General features: G+C 47.8%; 1 protein-coding gene across 1 annotated transcript in view; it reads left to right on the top strand.

Moving 5' to 3' along the window:
- The first annotated feature begins 1219 nt into the window (after window positions 1-1219).
- Window positions 1220-23979, top strand: part of LOC141063466 (uncharacterized) — a 42055-nt gene continuing 19295 nt past the window's right edge. Inside the window, exon 1 of the mRNA XM_073557509.1 lies at window positions 1220-1318. Coding sequence (XP_073413610.1) covers window positions 1258-1318 — 61 coding nt within the window. The 5' untranslated portion in view covers window positions 1220-1257. The remainder of the gene's footprint in view (window positions 1319-23979) is intronic.

The following is a 23979-nucleotide window of genomic DNA, read 5'->3' as shown; positions in this document are numbered from 1 at the left end:
GAATTCCAACAGAACTTTTTACCATGCTATAAACGCCCCAAAAACATTAGGGACACCCTGATTAAAGCAGACATAGGCCCAGGAGTGAGGTCAACAACTCAAAGATTCCTTTCCACACCCAAAACAGGTACCTACCCGTGCCTACATTGTAATCAATGCAGTAATGTATTAAAGGGAGATCATTTTCATCACCCACACTCTGGGAAACGTTACAAAGTCAAGGACTTCTCCACTTGCGACACATCGCATGTAATATACCTGATTAAATGCCCTTGCGGTCTTTTATACATTGGAGAAACCACCCAGTCCATCAAGGACCGCATAAGTAAGCACAAATCCACAATCAGGTGTGGTAACACGTTACTCCCTTTACCACATCATTTCATTACGGCTGGCCATACCATCCCTCAATTAAAATTTTGTGTGATTGAACATGTGCCCTTCCCTCGAAGGGGTGGCAATCGTATCCAACTTCTGAAAAGAAGAGAAGCCTTTTGGATACACGAATTACAAACTTTGGCACCGAAAGGTCTCAATAGAGAATATGACTTACTTTCCTTTATATAATGGGTCTGTGACTACATATCCCCATAATCTGTCAATTGTAACTAACGTTTAGATGGTAACTAGTTTTGTCACTAGGTCATGTTATTATTACAGGATTCTAACGTATTGTCTTAATTTTACAGAGTCGTCAATTCTGAACTACACGCAATTGTCACCGAATGTCCTCATTCCTCCCTCGGACTTCCCCTCCCTGCCTCCCTCAAACTAATTTTTTACATAGTATAGTTTTTTTAAACCATTTTCCACTTTGTATTCTATTATGTCTCTCTTGATCTAGAACACCAATTGATACATTCCACCTCATTCAGTTGTAGGAAGCTATAATGCAACCCCTTCTAATACTGTCTAATGAGTGAATGACACATTGGTAAAATTTGTATACTGATCTTATTGATCATATTCTATCCATTTTGTTTGATGACCCTCACTCAATTCAAACACTTCATACATATCCCCTTATTCTCTTTTTCCTACAAGCTCTCTCCCTGTGCAAGATTCTGGAGAATACGGACGCTTGTTTACACACAGTGGGATGACGTGAACTCCAGCGCCACCTCCCACAACACGCCCCTACATTCCTTTCACTCTGCCTGCTCGTTCATATGAACGGCAACGTCACTTCCGGTGACGCGATCCTGTCAGTCCAAGTGATTCCCGCCCACTGCCTATTTAACATCCACACTACAAGCCATGGGCACCCGGGTCACAAGCGGTGGCTACCGCGTTCTCCAGGGCACACTACGCCACAATGGTAAGCCCATCTCATCCCAGCACACACAGATAAGCAAGTAGTCTGCAGCAGGACTTAACCCTTCATGTACTTTTCCCATCAGCTACATCACACAGCGTTGTAAACGCCATTCTATGGAGCATGAATTTTTAAGGGATTGCAAACCTGATATTAAGTGAGTAGATTTATTGGGACATGTTGACTACTTCAATTTTGAGCACACCGAGTGTAATATCTTTATCTTTTTTATGGTCCCCAGACTCATCATATAGAATCTTACTACAATATTACCCATCAGTTCAGTTACACATCATTACCGGTTGGTATTTACAATACTTCATTTGCACTTATTATACAAACATGGGGCAGTTATATTGAAGCTTTCTATTACATTTTTACCCCCCCTTTTTTTACTTAGGCCTGTTTCACACTTCCGTTTTTTCAAATCCATCAAAATCCGTTGTTTTCCGTAAAAAAACGGATCCGCCATTTTTTGCAGGATCCGTTTTTTTTGTCCCATAGACTTCCATTACGGTTACCGCGGATCCGTCAAAAAAACGGATCCGTTTTGTTAAAACGGATCCGTTGGCATCCGTTTCCGTCAAAAAAACGGAAACGGATCCGTTTGGCGGACACAAAAACGGAATTGTGAAACAGGCCTTATCCTTTTTTACTTATCCTTTTATCTTTTAAGATATAAACAAGATTGATTACTAACATGGATCAGATTATCCACACCATTATTACAGTGGTGGCTTGATACTGAGTGAGTAGTGACAGATTATTGTTGGATTCATGCTATTTCCTCATACAATTTGACATAACATATTAAATATATTTTTCTGTCACTCCAGATACATTGCAAATCTTTCCATGAGAGCAGTCTTGGTAGGTTATAAACCTTCCCTTTTTTTCACTTTCCTTTTTTTTCACTTTCCTTTTTTCCTATAGGCTTTTTTCTTTTTCCCTTCCCCATTCCCCTTTACCTCAACCCATCCCTTCCATCACTATTGCACTATTATAAATTTGTTTTGGTATACATTGGATGTTATTCTGTTTGACTGTACATTATGTAGCATCTGACTTGTGTTGTACACTTGTATCTGATTTGCAGCTTACTGATGAAGGCTTGATTGTATAAGCCGAAGCGTCTAAACATTTGAGACTGCAAATAAAACCTTCACTTTGCAACAAGTTGAGTGCCAAAATTTTTTGTTCATTAACTATACTGGTGTGGGAACCTTCTTTTGTGCACCAACGCAGTAGTGCCACGATATATTTGTTATAGTGCCGCCGGGCAAGAACTTTGTCCCTCCTCAGCTACAGCCGGAAGTTCTCGCATGGGCACATGCAGCCAGGGTGGGTGGTCACTTCGGCAATAAGCGGACCACAGAACTCCTGGCAAGGTCTTATTGGTGGCCGCACATGGCCCAGGACACGAAGGAATACATACAGGCATGCGTCTCATGTGTGCGGAACAGATCCTCTAGACAGAGGCCGGCTGGGTTACTCTATCCTCTGCCGGTGGCAGACAGACCTTGGGAGATGGTTGGCATGGATTTTGTGGTTGGCCTGCCCAAGTCAGGTGGCAGTATGGTCATCTGGGTGGTCACCGACCATTTTTCTAAAATGGTGCATCTGGTGCCACTCGCGCTGATGCCTTCCGCTCGTGGTCTTGCCACACTGTTCATAAAACATGTATTCCGTTTGCATGGCATGCCGGACAAAATTGTTAGTGACCGAGGTCCCCAATTCGCGTCTCGGTTTTGGAGGGAGCTCTGCAGTCTACTCAGTATTGAGCTAAATCTGTCCTCCGCTTATCATCCCGAGACGAACGGGTTGGTTGAGAGCCAACCAAACTCTGGTCACGTACCTGCGACATTTTGTCTCTGCCAGGCAGGATGACTGGGCATCCTTACTACCATGGGCTGAATTTGCCCTGAATAATGCAGTGGCTGATTCCACTGGTCAGACGCTGTTCCTAATTAATTATGGCCAGCATCCGCGCATCCCTGTCCCGATGCAAGTGTCCTCCACTGATTCCAGGGTGGCAGACTGGGCAGTGGAGGCTCACAACATTTGGGATCGCACCCAGGATGCTATTTGAGCCTCTAAAGAAAGAATGAGGGCGTCCGCCGACACACATCGGCACCCCGCTCCAACCTTTTCCTCCAGCGACTTGGTGTGGCTCTCTGTTCGAAATATCAAGCTCCGGGCCAAGTCCACCAAGTTCACGCCGCGATACATCGGACCTTTTAAGGTTCTCAAGCGAATCAGCTCGGTGGTCTACCGCCTGGCTCTTCCACCACATTTAGCCATCTCTGACGCCTTCCACGTGTCCCTTCTCAAACCTGTTCACATGGCCCGGTTCTCCGAGTCTTCTGCCGGGTCATCAGACTTGTCTTCAGATGAGTTTGAGGTTAATGCCATTGTGAGATGCAGGATTGTGCGTGGCAAAAAATTTTATTTGGTGGACTGGAAGAGTCATGGTCCAGAGGCCTGGACCTGGGAGCCAGTGGAGAACATCCACGCTCCACTCCTGATCATGGCCTTTGAGCGTAACGAGGCTCAGAGGGGGGGAGTAATGTTAGGCGTCGGGTTCCTGCAGCTGCACAGCAGGAATCCAGAGCCTTGCATCCAGTGGTCTCCCATTCTCCACCAACCACTCAGAAGCCTGCACAGCAATCTCGGCGTCCCAGACGCTCGGCTCAGACCAGCTCTGTAGGACTGGTTGTTGCTGCCACCTCTGGGTCAGCAATAGCAGCGCAGGCTGTCCTGCAGCAAGCCACTCCAGAGGCTAAGTCCTCTCGTCCCGCTACTGGGCATGCTCACGAGACGATCTCCCATTGGAGATCGAGAGTCATGTGCTCAGGTCCTTCTCCTGATCCGATTGGACCCCGGGCGGCAAACGCACTTTCTATTTTTTAATATTTAGTGCGTTCCACTAATATGCTCCACGGCTACTGCTAGTTGTGTGGATAGGATCAGGCGTCTGCAATCCACTTAGTTACCAACCTCTCTGGTTTTCTGTGGCTTAGCTTGGTCTTGCTCTCCTCCTCAGTGACCCAATCATAACAGAATCATTAGCCTAAACCGCAGATTCTAGGGTACTCAAAAGCAGGAAAGAATTGTAAAAAAAAAAAAAAAAAAAAAGTGTCAGAATTTTTTTATATATATATATTTTTTTTTCTCTGGGGCCGTAGGAGGATTTTTTTTCTTTAATGGAGATTAAGCAATTGTCTGATCGTGTTGAGCAGCTCGCTGCTGAAGTGCGGGGAATTTCCACATATCTCGCTCAATCATCTGCTGATGAACCAAAAATCCCTACCCCTGGTGTGTTTTCTGGGGATCGGTCTAAATTTTTGAATTTTAAGAATAATTGTAAACTATTTCTTGCCTTGAAGCCTAACTCATCGGGGAGCTCTGTGCAGCAGGTTAAAATTGTCATCTCCTTGCTGCGTGGCGATCCCCAGGATTGGGCTTTTTCTCTGACACCTGGAGATCCTATTCTGACTAATGTGGATGCATTTTTTCAAGCCTTGGGGTTGTTGTATGATGAACCTAATGCTATTGATCAAGCTGAGAAAACCTTATTGACATTGAACCAAGGTCAGGATTCTGCAGAGTTATACTGTCAAAAATTCCAAAAGTGGGCGGTCCTTACTACATGGAATGACGATTACCTAGCAGCTCTCTTTCGGAAGGGTTTGGCAGAAACCGTGAAAGAGGTTATGGTGGGATTTCCTGTTCTCTCTGGTCTTGATGATTCTATGTCATTAGCCATTCAAGTTGATCGGCATTTACGTGAACGTAAAACTACACGAGAGGCACTGCCGCCTTTTGAACAAACGTCCGAACCCATGCAATGTGATAGGGTTTTGTCTAGGGTGCAGCGTCAGGAGTTTAGAAGGCGTTATAAGCTGTGTTTTTTCTGTGGAGACGCCTCTCATACCATTTCTGTCTGCCCTAAACGAGAAAAGCGTTTTGCACACACATTTGCTGTGGGCAGTGCACAACCTAAGTTCCTTTTGGCAATTACTCTGATCTGCTCCTTGTCTACATTTTCCGCTAAGGCTTTTGTAGATTCAGGAGCAGCTTTGAATTTGATGGATTTAGGTTTTGCTAAATGTTGTGGTTTTCCCATGATACCCCTGCGGACTCCTATCCCTTTGAGGGGTAATAATAATAATAATAAATTTTATTTCTATAGCACTGACATATTCCGCAGCACTTTATATTTCAGTGGGGACTTGTACAGACAATAGACATTACAGCATAGCAATAATCACATAGATCATAACAGATACCAAGAGGAATGAGGGCCCTGCTCGCAAGCTTACAATCTATGAGGAAAAAAGGGAGACATGAAAGGTGGGTGGTAACAGTTGCCCTGATTGTATGAACCAACCATAATGTTAAGTGTGTAACAGTACAGATGCAGAGGGCTAATGGATGCATAAAGCATGTGGGAACAAGATGCGGGGAACCTGGTTATGGTAAAAACTTTTGGTTGTGCCACATAGGGATAGATTAGGTTAATGTGCTGAGGCGGTAGGCCAGTCTGAATAAATGAGTTTTCAGGGCATGCTTAAAATTATGGGGATTGGGGACTAATCATATTGACCTGGGAAGTGCATTCCAAAGAATTGGCGCAGCACATGTATAGCCTTGGAGACGGGAGTGGCAGGTTCTGATTATTGAGGATGCTAACCTCAGGTCATCAGCAGAACAGAGGGCGTGGGTAGGATGGGATACTGAAACAAGGGAGGAGATGTAGGGTGGTGCTGAGCCATGAAGAGCTTTGTGGGTGAGGGTAATAAGTTTTTACTGGATTCTGGAGTGGATGGGTAGCCAGTGTAATGACTGGCACAAGGTAGAGGCATCAGTGTAACGATTGGCAAGGAATATGATCCTGGCAGCAGCATTCAAGACAGATTGGAGGGGGGAGAGTTTGGTAAGAGGGAGACCGATTAGAAGAGAGTTACAAAAGTTGAGACGAGAATGAATAAGAGAAACAGTAAGAGTTTTTGCGGAGTCAAATGTAAGAAAAGGTCGAATTCTAGAAATGTTTTAGAGGTGCAGATGACAAGAGCGAGCCAGTGATCGTATGTGGGGGACAAAGGAAAGCTCGGAGTCAAGTATGACCCCAAGACAGCGGGCATGTTGCTGGGGAGTAATAGTGGAACCACACATGGAAATGGCAATGTCGGGTATAGGTACATTAGTAGCGGGAGGAAACACAAGGAGTTCAGTCTTTGACAGTTTCAGTTTCAGATATAGTGAAGACATGATGTTAGACACAGCGTTTAGATAATCGCCGGTATTTTCTAGAAAGGCTGGCGTGATGTCAGGAGAAGAAGCGTATAATTGGGTGTCGTCAACATAAAGATGGTACTGGAAGCCAAATCTACTGATTGTTTGACCAATAGGGGCAGTATACAAAGAGAAGATGAGGGGGTCTAGGACTGATCCTTGAGGAACCCCAACAGTAAGGGGAAGATGAGAGGAGGAGGAGCCAGCAAAAGATACAGTAAAGGAGCGGTCAGAGAGATAGGAGGAGAACCAGGAGAGAACGGTGTCCTTGAGGTCAATGGAATGTAGCATAGTGAGGAGATGCTGATGATCCACAGTGTCGAATGCTGCAGAGAGATCCAAGAGAATTAGCATGGAGTAATTACCATTTGATTGAGCTGTTAGTAGATCATTAGAGACTTTAATGAGGGCAGTTTCAGTAGAGTGTAAAGAGCGGAAACCGGATTGGAGAGGGTCGAGAAGAGAGTTATCAAAGAGATAGCGGATAAGACGGGAGTGGACCAGGCGTTCCAGGAGTTTAGAGATGAAGGGAAGATTAGAGACAGGTCTATAGTTAGCGGCACAGTTTTGGTCGATGGATGGTTTTTTAAGTAGTGGATGTATGACGGCATGCTTAAACGGGTATTGATACTACTCCTTTGGTGGACACTAAACCCCAGTTTTGGACCCAGGTGATAATGCGGGTCGCCCCGGACCACCAAGAAAATTGTAAATTTTTGGTGTTGCACAATTTGCATGATACTATTGTTCTGGGTTTTCCCTGGTTGCAAACTCATAATCCTGTTTTGGATTGGAAATCTGTGTCTGTGGTGAGTTGGGGTTTCCATTGTGTTCTTAGTGACACTCCTGTTTTTTCCACCTCTCCCCAGTCTCATGATATTCCTGATTATTTGGCTGATGTTTCTGATGTATTTAGTGAGAGTAAAGCTGGAGTCACACATAGCGACTTACCAGCGATCCCGACAACGATATCAACGTGTCAGGATCGCTGGTAAGCCTCTATGTGATCGCTAGTGAGCTGTCACACAGACAGCTTCACCAGCGATCAGCTGGCGTCGCTGTGTTCGTTAGTTACCAGCGCGCAGTGACCTGGGTCCGCTGGCACAGGAGAGGAACATTGATGGAAAGCCTGACTCTTTCCATAAGAAGGAAGGATTAGTACAGAACGTAAGGAGAGGAGGACTAAGGATTAGGGTTAGAGCAGAACCCTTCCCAAGTTCATAGTGCAAGGCCGGGGTCCGGTCCCCGAGGCTGTATGGATACTAATGGTCCTGCGACAGACACCGGAGGAATAGAACTTGTCACCACTTTATTCCCACACCAGACTTGGGGGCACAACAGCAACGAGAGAGAGCCGGGATTTAGTAGCAAGGAGTCCCCGAAGCAGGCTACAGCTGTGTGCCGTACAAGTAGAGTTCATAGGAACATCTGACAGGAGGAACTCCAGTGTAACTCAGTACTGAGAGTACTTCACTATAGGCGCAAAAGGGAGATGTTCAGAAAAGGCACATATGTTGGCGGAGTGTTGGAAGGGAGCACTTCATCTTGCCTGGAGGTTGGCTGAGCCCCGGACCTGGAGGACACAGCACGGATGCGGGCACCTGTATGCACAACAGACTGTGAGTAAAGCTTTGGAACTACATGCCCTGGTGTCCTCCGCTTATTCCTGCGCCAACCCACTCAGCACTGCTACATCTTTGTGCCTAACACTGCACCATCTACGCCTCCCCCCTCGCCGTCACTTCATCTACTCTGCCCTGGGACTACAGCCCTACCTGTGGAGGGCCACACCATCATTGCTACACTACACCATCTGTCCCAGAGTATCTGCTTGCAGCGTCGGCTTAACATCTCCATTGCCGAACACCACAGGAGCGTCACTAATCATTTCCTAATAAACTTTATTCCATCACTTAATCCCCTTTTACATGTGCGCCCAGGGCCACGGACCGGGTCACCGCTGCTGTGACATTCCCCTCTGAGAGACCGGCCCGGTACCGAGTACCCCACAGCCCTGGGAGGGCGACCCATTTTTGGCGTCACGAACAGGATGACGAAGCCCGGTGCCACCGGGTTCTGTGTGCCTGAGTTTTATCGGACTTAAACATTGTTGAGAATGTGCAGAGTAACCAAATTAATAGACTGTAAAATGGACTCTCAAAATGGCCGTCGGCGCGGTGAAGAAGGGTGTGACAACATGGGTGGTCCTAAGAAAAGACCGCGAACTGTCCTGGGCCTCCCCTGCCTGAACTTCTATGCAACTGCAACATGCCCCCCCCCGAGAGGTTCGGATACTCGCTTGGTATGGAGGAGTAGGAAGAAGACACCGCCCCCAGAAGGAGGAGCGAGAGCCGGTGGCAGGAAAAGAGGCCAGGAGGGACGAAGAACGCCAGAACGCCATGATTGAAGATGGAGGGAGGCCCGAACAGCGCAAGGAGGTTGAGCTGAACCTCCCCGACGCATTGGCTGAAGGCTCCGATCCGACTTCCACCATGAACTGCCAGCAGCTGGAGGATGAGATTGGTCAGCTGACCCACCATCTGCGGTTGAGACAGGAGGCGCTCTGGATCATGAACTGGCAGCACGCCCGGGAGGGGCCTACACCATCGGTACCTCCATCACCGGTACCTGCGTCATTGGTACCCGCCGTCGCTGCTATGTTACCGGTACCTTCATCCACGGTACCCGCCGCTGCTGCACAAGATCTCCCCCAGGCAGCACCTGTGGAACCTACAGCCGCTGCCCTGTCACCGGCGGCGCCTGTCTCCATCTCCACGCTGCAATCACCACTGAGCGCGGCCTGTCATGAGAAGTTCTCAGGGGGCCTGGAGGCTGAAGCGGAGGAAGTTGAGCTCCTGCCTGGACCTGACGTGGCTGCGCAGGTCCCACTGGAGACCCCTGCGGACCCTGAGCCACCATCTGCCCCGCCATCGTCTCCAATCTTGGGACGGGCAACTCTAGTGAACATCGTGCACCGCTGGGAGGCTCCAGGTATGGCCGCCACCCCTGCCAACGGGTTACCCCCTGAGTTTTCATGCACTGCGGCCGGCATGCTCGAACTCCACATGGGACAAATGGAAGAGCTATGCTCCCAATTTAGAGACACTAAGCTGACTGCGATGGGGAAGTGGAAGAAATCCCTGCTGAAAAGAGTAAGACTGGAGCAGACACGTCCCATTCGGCATCTTATGTGTTCGGTGGAAGAGTTTGAACAGCAGACGGGTATTAATATGCATCACGGGTTCCCTTTGCCGCAGATTCTGAACATTCGCCTTTCACCTTACAAGCGGCCACAGACATCGGTGCCACCAGACGTTAGGCCAAAAACCAAGGCAATAGCACTGCTAACTGTGGTGCCACCTGAAACTGGGGAACAATATCCATTGGTACCAGCTGCAACTCCTGCAGAATCATTGGCAGCAGAGATACCACCAGCAGCAGCTGAAATGCTACCCTCACAGGCAGCAGTTACTCCCGTTGCCATTCCATTTACACAGGCAGATACCAACCTCACTTCCTGGGAGAGGGAATACCTGCAAATTGTGGACAATCAGCAAGAAGAGGATGTCCTTCAGTTCTCCCCTGGAAGCAGCCCAAGCGACCCGCTTCCACCACCCCAGGAGGAGACCATCATTAAGCATCAGTAACTAACTATTACCCAGGAGGGTATAGGCACTGTTATGCCTTTTTCATTTTTGGTTTTGTTCATCATGTTATTCCAGTTTGCCCAGTTTCCTTGGCAGCCTTTTATACTTGATCTGTCAGATCATGGACAATAAATGATCCAGAACTGTCCTGTAAATAGTTGCACCTCTTTAGGTGCCCTTTCTTGGTTTTACATAGACCTGCTTTAATAGGGACATTTCTAGACATCTTGGCTGGATCAGTGTCTACTTTACATAATTGAAGTAAATAGTGATAGTGTTTAATAAAGAAATAGAACAGATTTTATATAGGATATAGTTGGTCATGAGATCTAGGAATCAGACTAATAGTGAATGTTTTGCAGAGTATAGACTCCTGTTAATGTGTGAATAAAGATGAAAATTTGAATGAAGATTGAAAATGCAGGTGATGAACCAGGCATCGGCGGTTGTCACCGAGAATCTAAAAGTAATAGTAAAAGGTGAAAGAAATGTGTTAATGATAATACTTGAACTGGTAGTGAGTTTACTGCCAATAGCACTTTAATTAGGTACTATATTTCGACACAGATAGTTAAATTGTTTGTAACATTTAAGAGTCAGTGCCTCCCATATTGGGAAGTTTAGATAAGAATTGTTTATTAAGCATTTAAAAATTTTTTGCATGTTCCTTATTTGTCTACCTTTGTTTCACTTGCAGCCCGCAAACATGCTGTATTTAATGGGGGGGTATGTGGCGCCCCTGAGGGTTCAGTCGCCACAGAGGTACTGCACCTCCTCCTGAGGTGTGGTGCCCCACCATTCAGGTAAGGTGGAGACACCTGACCACGCTCCAACACCTGCATCCCACACAACACAGTAGTGTAGCATAGCACCCTTTGGTGGCTCCCTGCTTGGAACATGAAGCGTGCTGGGAGGCGGGTGGAATTTAGTTGGCACCAAAAGAGCGGGAAAAGTTTAGGATTTAGTCAGTCTGACAGAGTCAGTGGAGGAGTGAAGATCCCCTGAGTGGGATGGATGAAGGAAGTGCTGCAGCCAACCTCAGTGACCTGGGTCCGCTGGCACAGGAGAGGAACATTGATGGAAAGCCTGACTCTCTCCATAAGAAGGAAGGATTAGTACGGAACATAAGGAGAGGAGGACTAAGGATTAGGGTTACAGCAGAACCCTTCCCAAGTTCACAGCACAAGGCCGGGGTCCGGTCCCCGAGGTTGTATGGATACTAATGGTCCTGCGACAGACACCGGAGGAATAGAAGTTGTCACCACTTTATTCCCACACCAGACTTGGAGGCACAACAGCAACGAGAGAGCCGGGACTTAGTAGCAAGGAGTCCCCGAAGCAGGCTACAGCTGTCTGCCGTACAAGTAGAGTTCATAGGAACATCTGACAGGAGGAACTCCAGTGTAACTCAGTACTGAGAGTACTTCACTATAGGCGCAAAAGGAAGACGTTCAGAAAAGGCACATATGTTGGCGGAGTGTTGGAAGGGAGCACTTCATCTTGCGTGGAGGTTGGCTGAGCCCCGGACCTGGAGGACACAGCACGTATGCGGGCACCTGTTTGCACAACAGACTGTGAGTAAAGCTTTGGAACTACATGCCCTGGTGTCCTCCGCTTATTCCTGCGCCAACCCACTCAGTACTGCTACATTTTTGTGCCTAATACTGCACCATCCACGTCTCCCCCCTCGCCGTCACTTCATCTACTCTGCCCTGGGACTACAGCTCTACCTGTGGAGGGCCACATCATCATTGCTGCACTACACCATCTGTCCCAGAGGATCTTCTTGCAGCGTCGGCTTAACATCTCCATTGCCGAACACCACAGGTGGCGTCACGAATCATTTCCTAATAAACTTTAATCCATCACTTAATCCCCTTTTACATGGGCGCCCAGGGCCACAGACCGAGTCACCGCTGCTGTGACATTCCCCTATGAGAGACCGGCCTGGTACAGAGTACCCCACAGCCCTGAGAGGGCGACCCATATACACAGCTCCTGTGTATAATGTCACCGGTGATCACTGTATTACCTATACACTGACACTATATACAGAGCTCCTGTGTATAATGTCACCGGTGATCACTGTATTATCTGTACACTGACACTATACACAGAGCTCCTGTGTTTAATGTCACCGGTGATCACTATATTACCTGTACACTACATACAGAGCTCCTGTGTGTAATGTCACTGGTGATCACTGTATTACCTGTACACTGATATTGTATAGAGAGATCCTGTGTATATTGTCACCGTCTCCACCTTTTATCTGCACCATCTTGTGACTGCAGCTTCTGTCTGTGGGAAGTCAGAAGTAGCAGAACCCTCTATCAGGCCACGTTCACACGTTCAATATTTTACCTCAGTATTTGAAGGCCAAAACCAGGAGTGGAACAATCAGAGGAAAAGTATAATAAAAACATGCCACCACTTCTGGATTTCTCACCCACTCCCGATTTGGCTTACAAATATACTGAACGTGTGAATGTGGCTTTAGGCTGGTTTCACACATCCCGATATTTCCGGTACAGGTAAAACCAGTAGTGGAGATATCCGTGTCCATGTGTGTAATACGTGTGGCAACTGTGTGCCGCATCAGTCCCACACGGACGGCTGCTGGGAAAGAAGCGCTACAGTAAGCACTGTTCCCCGGCCAGGGGTGCACCTAAAATGAAGCAAGTTGATCACTTCGCCTCAGGCGGCATTGAGTCCCTGAAGAAGTGTAAAGATCAAGGTTTCAAATATATTCCTATTTTAAAGTGTATGTATTTTACATGTGCATCTGGGTAGGCTAGTAAAGAATTAATCAGATTTATTTGTACTGATTTTACTACAGGGGAGCGCCATTTTGCAGTTCGCCTCAGGCAGCAGAGAGGCCAAGTTAACCCCTGCTGATTTGTAATACTGTTCACACACAATCCTGGACAAGCACTCTCTACCTCCAATAACAACTGTCACAGAGCTGTGCAATGGCCCCGATTTGTTATTATGTTTGCACCTGTTTCTCTAGTTTTGTGTGCTTTTGCCCTTTTGATTTGTTTGCACATGATTCATTAGGGTATGTGCACACGTTGAGGATTCTACTGTGGATTTTTCTGCACAAAATCCGCATCTCTTGGCAGAAACCGCAGATGCGTTTTTTATGTGTTTTTGCAATGGATTTGATGCGGATTTGTATGCGTTTTTGTAAGCTAAATAAAGATATGTTATTTAACAAAACAAAAAAAAAATATTTATGATGTCATTTCAGTCCAACCTCCCCTTATACATTTGTCCAACCTACACTCCATTACACACAGATAGACAGATATATGGATAGCTCTATCTATCGGTATATCTATACATATATCCATAGATATTTCCATATCCATGTTTATTAATGAACATGTTTCATTTATAAAAAAAAAAAAAAAAAATTAAGAAAAAAAAATGGCATGGGCTCCCGTGCAATTTTCTGCGCCAGAGGGGGAAAGCCGACGGCCGGGGGCCAGTATTTGTAGCCTAGGAAGGGGGTAATACCCATGGCCCCTTCCCAGGCTATGAAAATCAGCCCGCAGCTGTCTGCATAGCCTTTACTGGCTATTAAAATAGGGCCCCCCCCCCCCCCCCCAAAAAAAAAAAAAAAAAAAAAAAGACGTGGGGTTCCCCTATAGTTTATAGCCGGAAAGACTAGGCTGATATTCATAGCCTAGGAAGGGGGCATGGATATTGCCCCCCCACCGGCTACAACTACCAGCCCACAGCTGCCCCAGAAATGGCGCATCTCTAAGATGCGCCAATTCTGGCACTTAGCCCGTCTCTACCCACTCCTGTGTAGCGGTGGGATATGGGGTAAAAAGGGGTTAATGTCACCTTGCTATTGTAAGGTGACATTAAGCCCGGTTAATACTGGAGAGGCATCAATAAGACACCTATCCATTATAAATCTTATAGTTTTAAAGGGTTAAAAAAAGCACACACATAAGAATAAAGTATTTTAATGAAAAAAAACACGATACGGTTTTCATATTTTTATTGCACTCCCGAATCCAAGAGACGCCCTCGATCTCCTGTAATAAAAAGCAAAAAAATAAATCGTATACTCACTGTCCGACGCAGTCCATTGAATAACGATTTACCCTATTGAACAGTGACATTAGGTGATGTCACTGCTCTATAGGGCCTCCCAGTGATGAACTGACAGGAGACAATGGCTCCTGCAGTGCATCACTGAGGTTACCTGAGTTCAGGGCCTCACTTTACAGCAATGCTGCGTGAGAATTAGGGTTAGGGTTACTGGACGTCTTTCCTGGCGGCGGAGGGACACACAGCGAAGGATTACCTCCGCCTGTCATTTCATCGCTGGAGCCCCTGTAGAGCAGTGACATCAACTGACGTCACTGTTCTATAGGGGAGATTGTTGTGGGACCTTCGTTATTAATTGGAATATGGTGGAAAGGTAAGTATAGTTTGGTTTATTATGTTATTTTTATTAAAGGAGACGAGGGCTTTTGGGAAATTAGGTGATTGGTAAGTATGTACTGTGTTATGTGTTATATGTATGTTGTATGGTGCATGTTCTGTATGTTTTTTTGTTTGTTTTTTACATTCAACACATTAGCCGGATGATGAGACTACTACTGTCCCACAATTGGCTAATGTGTCACTCACTGTCAGTGTAGCAGGCATAGCCCAACGGGACTTGTCGTCCCATCGGACGATGCCTGCATGCAGACCCCCGGACAGCCCCGGCAACCCCCGTAGACCCACACAGACACACACTCAGGCCCACACACCATACACACACACAGTCACTGCCCACACACCATACACACACATTCACTGCCCACACTCCTCCCACACTCTTCCCCCCTCCCGATCTGCAGCGTTTCATCCGCAGCAAAACCGCAGATCTTTTTTAGACCTGCGGTTTTGCTGCGGATGTGCCCTACTCAATGCAAGTCAATGGGTGCAGAAACACTGCAGATCCGCACAAAGAATTGACATGCTGCTTTAATGAACCTGCGTTTCCGCGCGGATTTTTCCGCAGCATGTGTACAGCGGTTTTCAATTTACATAGTATATAATGGTACTGTACAATGCAGGAGAATCTGCTGCGGACCCACAGGGCCAAATCCGCTGCGGATCCGCAGTAGAATCCGCAACCTGTGCACATACCCTTAATCTATTTGCATCTTTTTTTTACTTTTTTTAAGTATGCTTTCTATGTGCTTACCTGTTATTGCGATTCCAGATGTTTTAAGCCAATTTATCAATTGCAGCATTTACAAAAATAAAAATTAAATACCGTATTTTTCGGACTATAAGACGCACCAGACCATAAGACGCACCCCAATTTTCAGAAGGAAAATAGGGAAAAAAATAATAATGTGTCAAATGGGGGTCCGTCTTACAGTCCGAATTCAGCTTACCTGGGAAGGGATCCGGCACAGGTGGAGGAGTGGTCACAGGGGTCATTTAGTGGTCCAGGCTCGAGCGGTGGCGGCAGGTTGGTTGTGCTGTAGCAGCTGGGCTGTACTGGGGCAGGTGGGCTGGGCTGTGCTGGGGCAGGTGGGCTGTGCTGGGGCAGCTGGGCTGTGCTGGGGAAGCTGGGCTGGGGCAGCGGCAGCTGTGCTGTGCTGGGTCAGCTGTGCTGTGCTGGGTCAGCTGTGCTGTGCTGGGGCAGGTGGGCTCTGTGGGGTGAGGTTGGCGGCTCTCTGTGCTCCGATGCAGGGGCGGCAGCTCCGCCGGCATTTCCTCCAAGCCCGGAGGCCCCCGCACATCCCTTGCTGGCCGCCGCCATGTTGCGGTGGCCTCCGGGAACATGGACGCCGGGAAGATGGCCGCCGGTCCGGGGACGGCGCATGCGCAGGTTCAGAACTCGGGGGACGAGATCTCGTTGCCCAGATTTTAATCTCGACCCCGAGATCTCGGGACGAGATCTGAACCTGCGCATGCGCCGTCCCCGGTCCGGCGGCCATCTTCCTGGAGGCCACCGCAACATGGCGGCGGCCAGCAAGGGATGTGCGGGGGCCTCCTGGCTTGGAGGAAATGCCGGCGGAGCCGCCGCCCCTGCACCGGAGCACAGAGAGCCGCTACCCCTGCACCGGAGCACAGCCCGCTGCCACCACCGCACTACAGAGCCCCCACGGCACCCGCACCAGCCTCGGAGGTTAGTACATTGCGACCATAAGACGCACCCCCCACTTTCCCCAAAAAATTTTTGGGAAAAAAGTGCATCTTATGGTCCGAAAAATAAGGGAAGTGACTTAATAAACACAAACTATGAAGCACGGCCAATGTCTTGTATGGCTGACAGCTTCTTCCACACGTGAAGCAAAGAGAAAGAATCTGGAGACAGAGGGAAAGAGGAGCGCCGTAGTTCTTTAACAACAGTGAGAAATAACTATACGTGAATATAAATAGTGGCATGTATAAGTTTGGGCACCCCTGGTCAAAATTACTATTATTGTAAACATTTAAGCAAGCTGAAGATGAAATGATCTCTCAAAGGACTGAAGTTAAAGATGACACATTTCCTATGCATTTTAGGCAAAAATATATATTTTTTAATCTTTTACATTTTAAAAATTACAAAAAGCAAAATGGACTGTTGTATAGTTATTACCTAGTAGCACCCCCTTTTTTCAAGTATCACAGCTTGTAAACACTTTTTGTAGTCGGCCAAGAGTCTTTCAATTCTTGTTTGGGGGATTTTCATGCATTGTTCCTTGGAAAATCCTTTCAGTTCTGTGAGATTCCTGGGTCAATTTGCATGCACTGCCATTATGAAATCTAGCCACAGAATTGCAATGATGTTTAGATCAGGGGACTGTGAGGGCCATTGTAAAACCTTCAGCTTGCGCCTTTTGATGTAGTCTATTGTGGATTTTGACGTGTATTTAGGATCATTATCCATTTGTAGGAGCCATCCTATTTTAAACTTCACCTTTTTCACAGATGGTGTTATGTTTTAATCAAGAAGTTAGTGAAATTTAATTGAATCCATTGTTCCCTCTACCTGTGAAATCTTTCCCGTGCCATGGGCTGCAACAGAACCCCAAAGCATGATTGATCCACCCTCATGCTTAATGGTTGGCGAGATATTCTTTTCCGGAAATTCTGTGCCCTTTTTTTCTCTACACATACGTTTAATCATTGTGGATAAAGAGTTATATATTAACCTCATTGGTCTACAGGACTTGTTTCCAAAAAGCATCAGACTTGTTTAGATGTTCTTTTACATACTTCTGACGCTGAGTTTTATGGTGTGGTTGCTGGAGAGGTTTTCTTCCGATTACTCTTTCATGAAGGTCATATTTCTGTAGGTGTCTCTGAACAGTAAAACAATGTGCCACAACTCCAGAGCCTACGAAATCTTTCTGAAGGTCTTTTGCAGTCAAGCAGGAGTTCCACCTTGCCTCTCTAGCAATCCTACAAGTAGCTCTCACTGAAATTTTGCTTGGTTTTCCAGACTTTATCTTGACCTCCACTGTTCCTGTTACCTGCCATATCTTAATTACATTTCAAACTGAGGGAAGGGCAACTTGAAAACGCTTTGCTGCATTCTTATAGCCTTCTCCTGCTTTATGGGCCTCCACCATTTTCAAAGTGCAAGGTAGGTGCTTAGAAGAACCCATGTCTGCTGTTTTTTTCACACAAGGTTAGGAGTAGAGTTGAGCGACTTTTGGTTTTTTAGGGTCGCGTTTCGTTTCGTGAAACCCGACTTTTCCAAAAGTCGGGTCGAGCAAGATCGTCCGATTATAGGGAAAAGTCGGGGTCGTCCCGAAACACGAAACCCAATGTAAGTCAATGGGGAATAAAAGTCAGCAGTGAGAGGAGGACAGGAAACACACCTACAGTGCCCATTTGAATGCCAAAAGCATCAATTCTTCTTACTTAAGCTTGTCAACCTTAATTAACTTCATAATACAAGTTACGCACTGAAAAATGGGGGTTATTTGGCTAAAGTTGTGGGGGGGAGGGCTGGCTGCAGGTTTTCATGTGCCCTGGGCGAAAGAGCGCCCCTTTAACACATACCACAACTCATCAATGATCATGCTCCGATACGGCAGAGAAATAGCGGTATAGTACAATGAAAAATACTTCACTTTTTACATCTCATGACGAGGCCCATCTATTTCTCCATACAGAATCATTGGTCCCATATAATGTTTGAAACAGTATATGATGAGCTCCACATAATGCTACAGTATATGTTGGTCCCCATGGATGAAGCTCCACTGTCTTATGGGCCCAAATAATGCTCCAAACATAATGGGCCCCATTTCTAATGCTCTAGTGTATAATGGGCCCTGTAAATGCTGCTCCAGTGTCTGATGTCCACCTTTGGAATGTTCCGGTGTATGGTGGGCCCCATCTATCATTCTCCAGGGTATAGTGCTCCCCAAAAATTGCTGTCCCAACATTGAAAACAATCAAATAAGTCTCCTCGCTAGGGAATCCCTGGACTAGTCTGGACTCCTCGTCGTCCCCATCTTCCATCTCGCTGCACAGTATTTCAACCTTGCAAGTGCTGTGATCCTGAGCAAGCAGGGGGGGCCCACTCGTTGGCGACGGCACTGGCACTGGCACAGGGCCCCTGATAGTACAGTGGTGTGTCTGATGGCGGGTGGGCCGAACCTGCACTTTCATCTGCAGCTTCCTCTTTGTCACCGTGTAAGATGGAACTGTATATGGGAAGGGTAACCTGAGTTTCATCAGGGTCAGATTCAGGCCGTGTAGCGTGAGAGGGGAATGTAGTGGTCTGGGTCAATGTACCAGCAGATTCATCGAGCAGTCGCTGGGCATCAGTGCACTTGTGTCGCCCCCAGGAGTACGGTCGCCACAGTGGCATTACCTTCCTCCTAGGGAGTGTGATGTCATGCTTGGGAGCAATGAAGGATCTCTCTAGCAGGTTAACTGATTGGGCGGCGTTATTCCCACGAGTCATGACCCTCCAAACAGCGTTCATGAAGGCAAAGTGTTTGTTTTACGTGGGCAGTATGGTTGCAAAGCTGAACCTTAAAGGAATGTCCAGAAGGGCACCACCAGGAGTGGAGCCTACAGTTAAATTCGACTCCACCTGGGAAACCTCAACCATGCCAGCTACAGAACAGATGCACACATTGCAAGCTTAATTCTGTTAACGAACGAGACTCTGTCATGCCCCGCGGTCCGAGTCCGGCTTACTAGAGGGACACGTGAGGCTCTGGAACATGAGATTGGCCAATAACTGGTGAGTCATGCCCTTACATGTCCATGGCTGCATGTGCGCTACACTGAAAAGGCCAGCGTTTGTCGCTTACAGGTGCAGATAACCCACTGAGCAACGTTGGTGATGGGGATCACTGAGTGATTATAATTATTACCCGCGAACAATGATTTCCCAGTAAGTGCAGGTCAACTGCAGTTCCGGAATTAGGCCTAACCGTCATTCCTGAAAAAATGAAAAACTTACGCGTGCAAACCACAGGTGCTGTAGCTTGCCAGCCGTTCTCACGCCCAGTATGGATTACACGTGATTGCACAAAGGTTAGAAAGGGTACCGTATCCCCAGATAACATGTATGGATAGCGTACACATTCAAAATATATGTCTCAGGAGGCAGGCTCAGACGGTGTTAGGCCCAGTATGGATTGCACGTGATTGCACAAAGGTTAGAAAGGGTACCGTTTCCCCGGATAACATGTATGGATAGCGTACACATTCAAAATATATGTCTCAGGAGGCAGGCTCAGACGGTGTCAGGCCCAGTATGGATTGCACGTGATTGCACAAAGGTTAGAAAGGGTACCGTATCCCCGGATAACATGTATGGATAGCGTACACATTCAAAATATATGTCTCAGGAGGCAGGCTCAGACGGTGTTAGGCCCAGTATGGATTGCACGTGATTGCACAAAGGTTAGAAAGGGTACCGTATCCCCGGATAACATGTATGGATAGCGTACACATTCCAAATATATGTCTCAGGAGGCAGGCTCAGACGGTGTTAGGCCCAGTATGGATTGCACGTGATTGCACAAAGGTTAGAAAGGGTACCGTATCCCCGGATAACATGTATGGATAGCGTACACATTCAAAATATGTCTCAGGAGGCAGGCTCAGACGGTGTCAGGCCCAGTATGGATTTGACGGCCCAGATTACACAGCGGAGGAGCAGGGAGAAGTAAAGATTGCAAATGCTGGGGCCCTGCCCAAGCAAGGGGGGCCCACTCGTGGGCGTCGTTACTGGCACTGGGCCCCTCATAGTACAGCGGTGTGTCTGACGGCGGGAGTGCACCACCACCGTCAGAGACACTTGATTGCACTATGAGGGACCCTGTGCCAGTGCCCGCGCCCAAGAGTCGGCCTACCCACCTGTCCAGGGCAACGGCACTCGCACGGTGTCGTGCGCTAGGTGGTGACCCCGGCCATGGGGGGGGAAGCAGCACAGTTAGGGAGTTTTAGAAAGTGGCATATGTTGATGTTGGACATTCAGCTGATGCAAAAGGCGAAATAGGTCAAGTCCCAGGAAGAGGTGGACCAAAGCAAGCCATTTTTCTGTCACCCTATGTGTCATCAGGGGAAGGTGGGACAAAATCCTTGGAAACCCATGCATGGTTCATTTTAATGAAGGTTAGATCATCCACATTTTGGGTTGACAGACGGGTCCTTTTTTCTGTCAGGATTGATCCAGCTGCACTGAAGACTCTTTCCGATAGCACACTTGCAGCTGGGCAAGCGAGCTCCTGTAAGGCATATTGTGCCAATTCAGGCCAGGTGTCCAGTTTAGCGGCCCAATAGTCAAAGGGGAATGACCTGTGTGGGAGAACATCGATATGGGAGGAAAAGTAGTTTGTAACCATGGTTGACAACTGCTGTCTCCTGTCACTTTCCATCGATGCAGTATTACCAGTTGTGTGAGCGGTATTTGAAAAATCAGTCCACAACATTGTCATGAAACCCCTGTCTCCAACGCCACTTCTGCTGTGTGCACCACGAACACCTCTGCCAAACTGCCCCCGGCCCGTACGGCTCGTGTGAGAACCATCACCGCTGCTGTGTGCTGGGAATGCCTCAGGCAACCGATTTACCAGAGATGCTTGTTTATTAGCCAATATTAGATCAAGGTTCTCCTGTGGCATGATGTTTTGTAATTTGCCTTTATAGCGTGGATCCAGGATGCTGACCAACCAGTAGTCGTCATCGTTCATCATTTTGGCAATGCGGGGGTCCCTTTTTAGGATCCGCAAGGCATAATCTGACATGTGGGCCAGTGTTCCCGGTGTCAATGTTGCACTGCGAGTGCTGGGTGGAGGAGCACTTTCTGGCGAATCCACATCCCTCCAGTCACGCACAAACCCTGTACCAGACCTTGCCACGCCAACATTTTCACTTGCCCCACGAGATGCATCCTCCTCCCCTAAGTAATCATCCCCATCATCATCCTCCTCCTCCTCTTCTTCCTCCACCTCGTCCAGGAGAGGTCCCTGAGCAGACAATGGCTGAATGTCATCAAGGATTCCCTCCTCCTCTTCCTCCTCATCAACATTGGCTGCAGACGCCTGCTCCTTAAGGTGCGTCAAAGTTTGCATGAGCAGACGCATAAGTGGGATGCTCATGCTTAGGATGGCGTCGTCTGCGCTTACCAGCCGTGTGCATTCCTCAAAACACTGAAGGACTTTACAGAGGTCTTTCAGCTTCGACCACTGCACACCTGTCAACTCCATGTCTGCTCTCAAAGTGCCTGGCCGTGTATCCTCCCACAAATGCATTATGGCCTGCCTCTGCTCGCACAGCCGCTCCACCATGTGCAGGGTGGAGTTCCACCTTGTTGCAATGTCGATAATGAGGCGGTGGTTGGGAAGGTGGAGCAATCGCTGCAGCTTCTGCATACGAACGGAGTGTACAGGCGACCGGCGGATGTGCGCGCACAGTCTTCGCACCTTCTGGAGCAGGGCTGTTAACTCCGGATAATTTTTGAGGAAGCACTGCACCACCAGGTTCAAGGTGTGAGCCAAGCAAGGTATGCGGCTGTGTTTTGAAAGGGCTATGGCTGCCACAAAATTACGGCCGTTATCACTAACTACCTTGCCTGCCTCAAGATGTACACTGCCCAGCCATCACTCAGTTTGTCGCTTCAAGTACTCGGCCAGCACCTCGGCGGTATGTCTGTCGCCCAAACACATCATCTGCAACACAGCCTGCTGACGCTTTCCACTAGCTGCTCGATAGGGGGACACATCGTGTGCAACAGTGGCAGCTGCAGATGGAGTGCTCGTACGACTGCGCTCTGTGGACGAGCTTTCGCTTCTGGAGGAGGAGGAGGAGGAGGAGGGTGGAACGCCTACAGCCAACTGTTTCCTATACCGTGGGCTAGGCAGCACTGTCCCACCACCGCTGTCCCCTGTGGACCCTGCATCCACCACATTAACCCAGTGTGCAGTGATGGACACGTAACGGCCCTGGCCATGCCGACTGGACCATGCATCAGTTGTAAGGTGCACCTTTCCGCTCACTGACTGCTTGAGTGCATGGACAATGCGGTCTTTCACATGATGGTAGAGGGCTGGGATGGCTTTGCGAGAGAAGAAGTGGCGACTGGGTAGGTCATAGCGTGGTACTGCATAGGCCATGAGTTCGCGGAAAGCTGTGCTTTCCACCAACCGAAAGGGCATCATCTCAAACGAGATTAGTTTGGCAATGTGGGCGTTCAAACCCAGTTTACGCGGATGAGAGACTGAGTACTTTCTTGACCTACTCATAGTGTCTGGGAGGGTGAGCTGGACTTGAGAGCTGCATATGGTGGAAGTAGCGGTGGACAGGGCGGACTGAGAGAGGGTTGATGATGGTGATGGAGTTGGTGTTCTTTCTGATGGCCTAGAATCAGTCTTTCATTGATATAACAGTGGGATTCCCCAACTGCTGTGGCCTTGCAACGACACCTCAACATTTGCTGCTGTGCTAACCGGTGGGCTTACAGTGGGGGAAACAATGTAGCGTTGATGACTACCTTCGTTGTGATCAGTTGCACATGTGGCACTTGAGGTTTGGTGTTGTGTCCACGCTTGCAAGTGCATGCTGGTTAAATGTCTAAGCATGCAACTGGTATTCAAATTTTTCAGATTTTTCCCTCGGCTAAAGGTCTTTGCGCACTTCTTACAGATAACCTTGGCCTGATCATGAGGATTTTGTTCAAAAAGTGCCACACTGCACTCTTCCTACTTTGGCAGACATTTTGCGGCCTAGCACGCTGTGATCTTTTGACCCTCTGGACAAGCTGTCCAGCAACTCTTTTGATGTTTGGAACCTGTCTTTGGAGTGCTCCGGGCCTGCCAGATAACAGCTGTTGCGATGTCGATGTCTGCTGTGGATGCTCCTCATCTGAGCTATTGGAAGCAGCACCCTCTTCCCCCAATGGATGCCAATCTGGGTCAACAACTGGGTCATCCATCACCTCCTCTTTTATGTCATGTGCACCTTCCTCTGTTTCACCGTGTATGGTGGTATAGTGTGCGGGAAGGGGCACCTGAGTCTCATCAGGGTCAGAATCTGGCTCTGTACACTGCGAGGACAATGTAGTGCTCTGAGTGAATGTACCAGCAGAATCATCCATCAGCGGCTGTGCATCAGTGCACTCCATGTCAGATTCATCTTGGCCTGGGTAATTCACCACTTCACTTGATAATCCAGGCATGGTATGTGAAAACAGCTCCATGGAGTAATCAGTAGTATGGCCTGCGTCATCCTTCAATC

Source organism: Dendrobates tinctorius, unplaced genomic scaffold, assembly GCF_039654945.1.
Source record: "Dendrobates tinctorius isolate UK_male_01 unplaced genomic scaffold, ASM3965494v1 ptg000250l, whole genome shotgun sequence".
NCBI lineage: Eukaryota > Metazoa > Chordata > Amphibia > Anura > Dendrobatidae > Dendrobates > Dendrobates tinctorius.
This window is presented reverse-complemented; position numbering and strand designations above follow the sequence as displayed.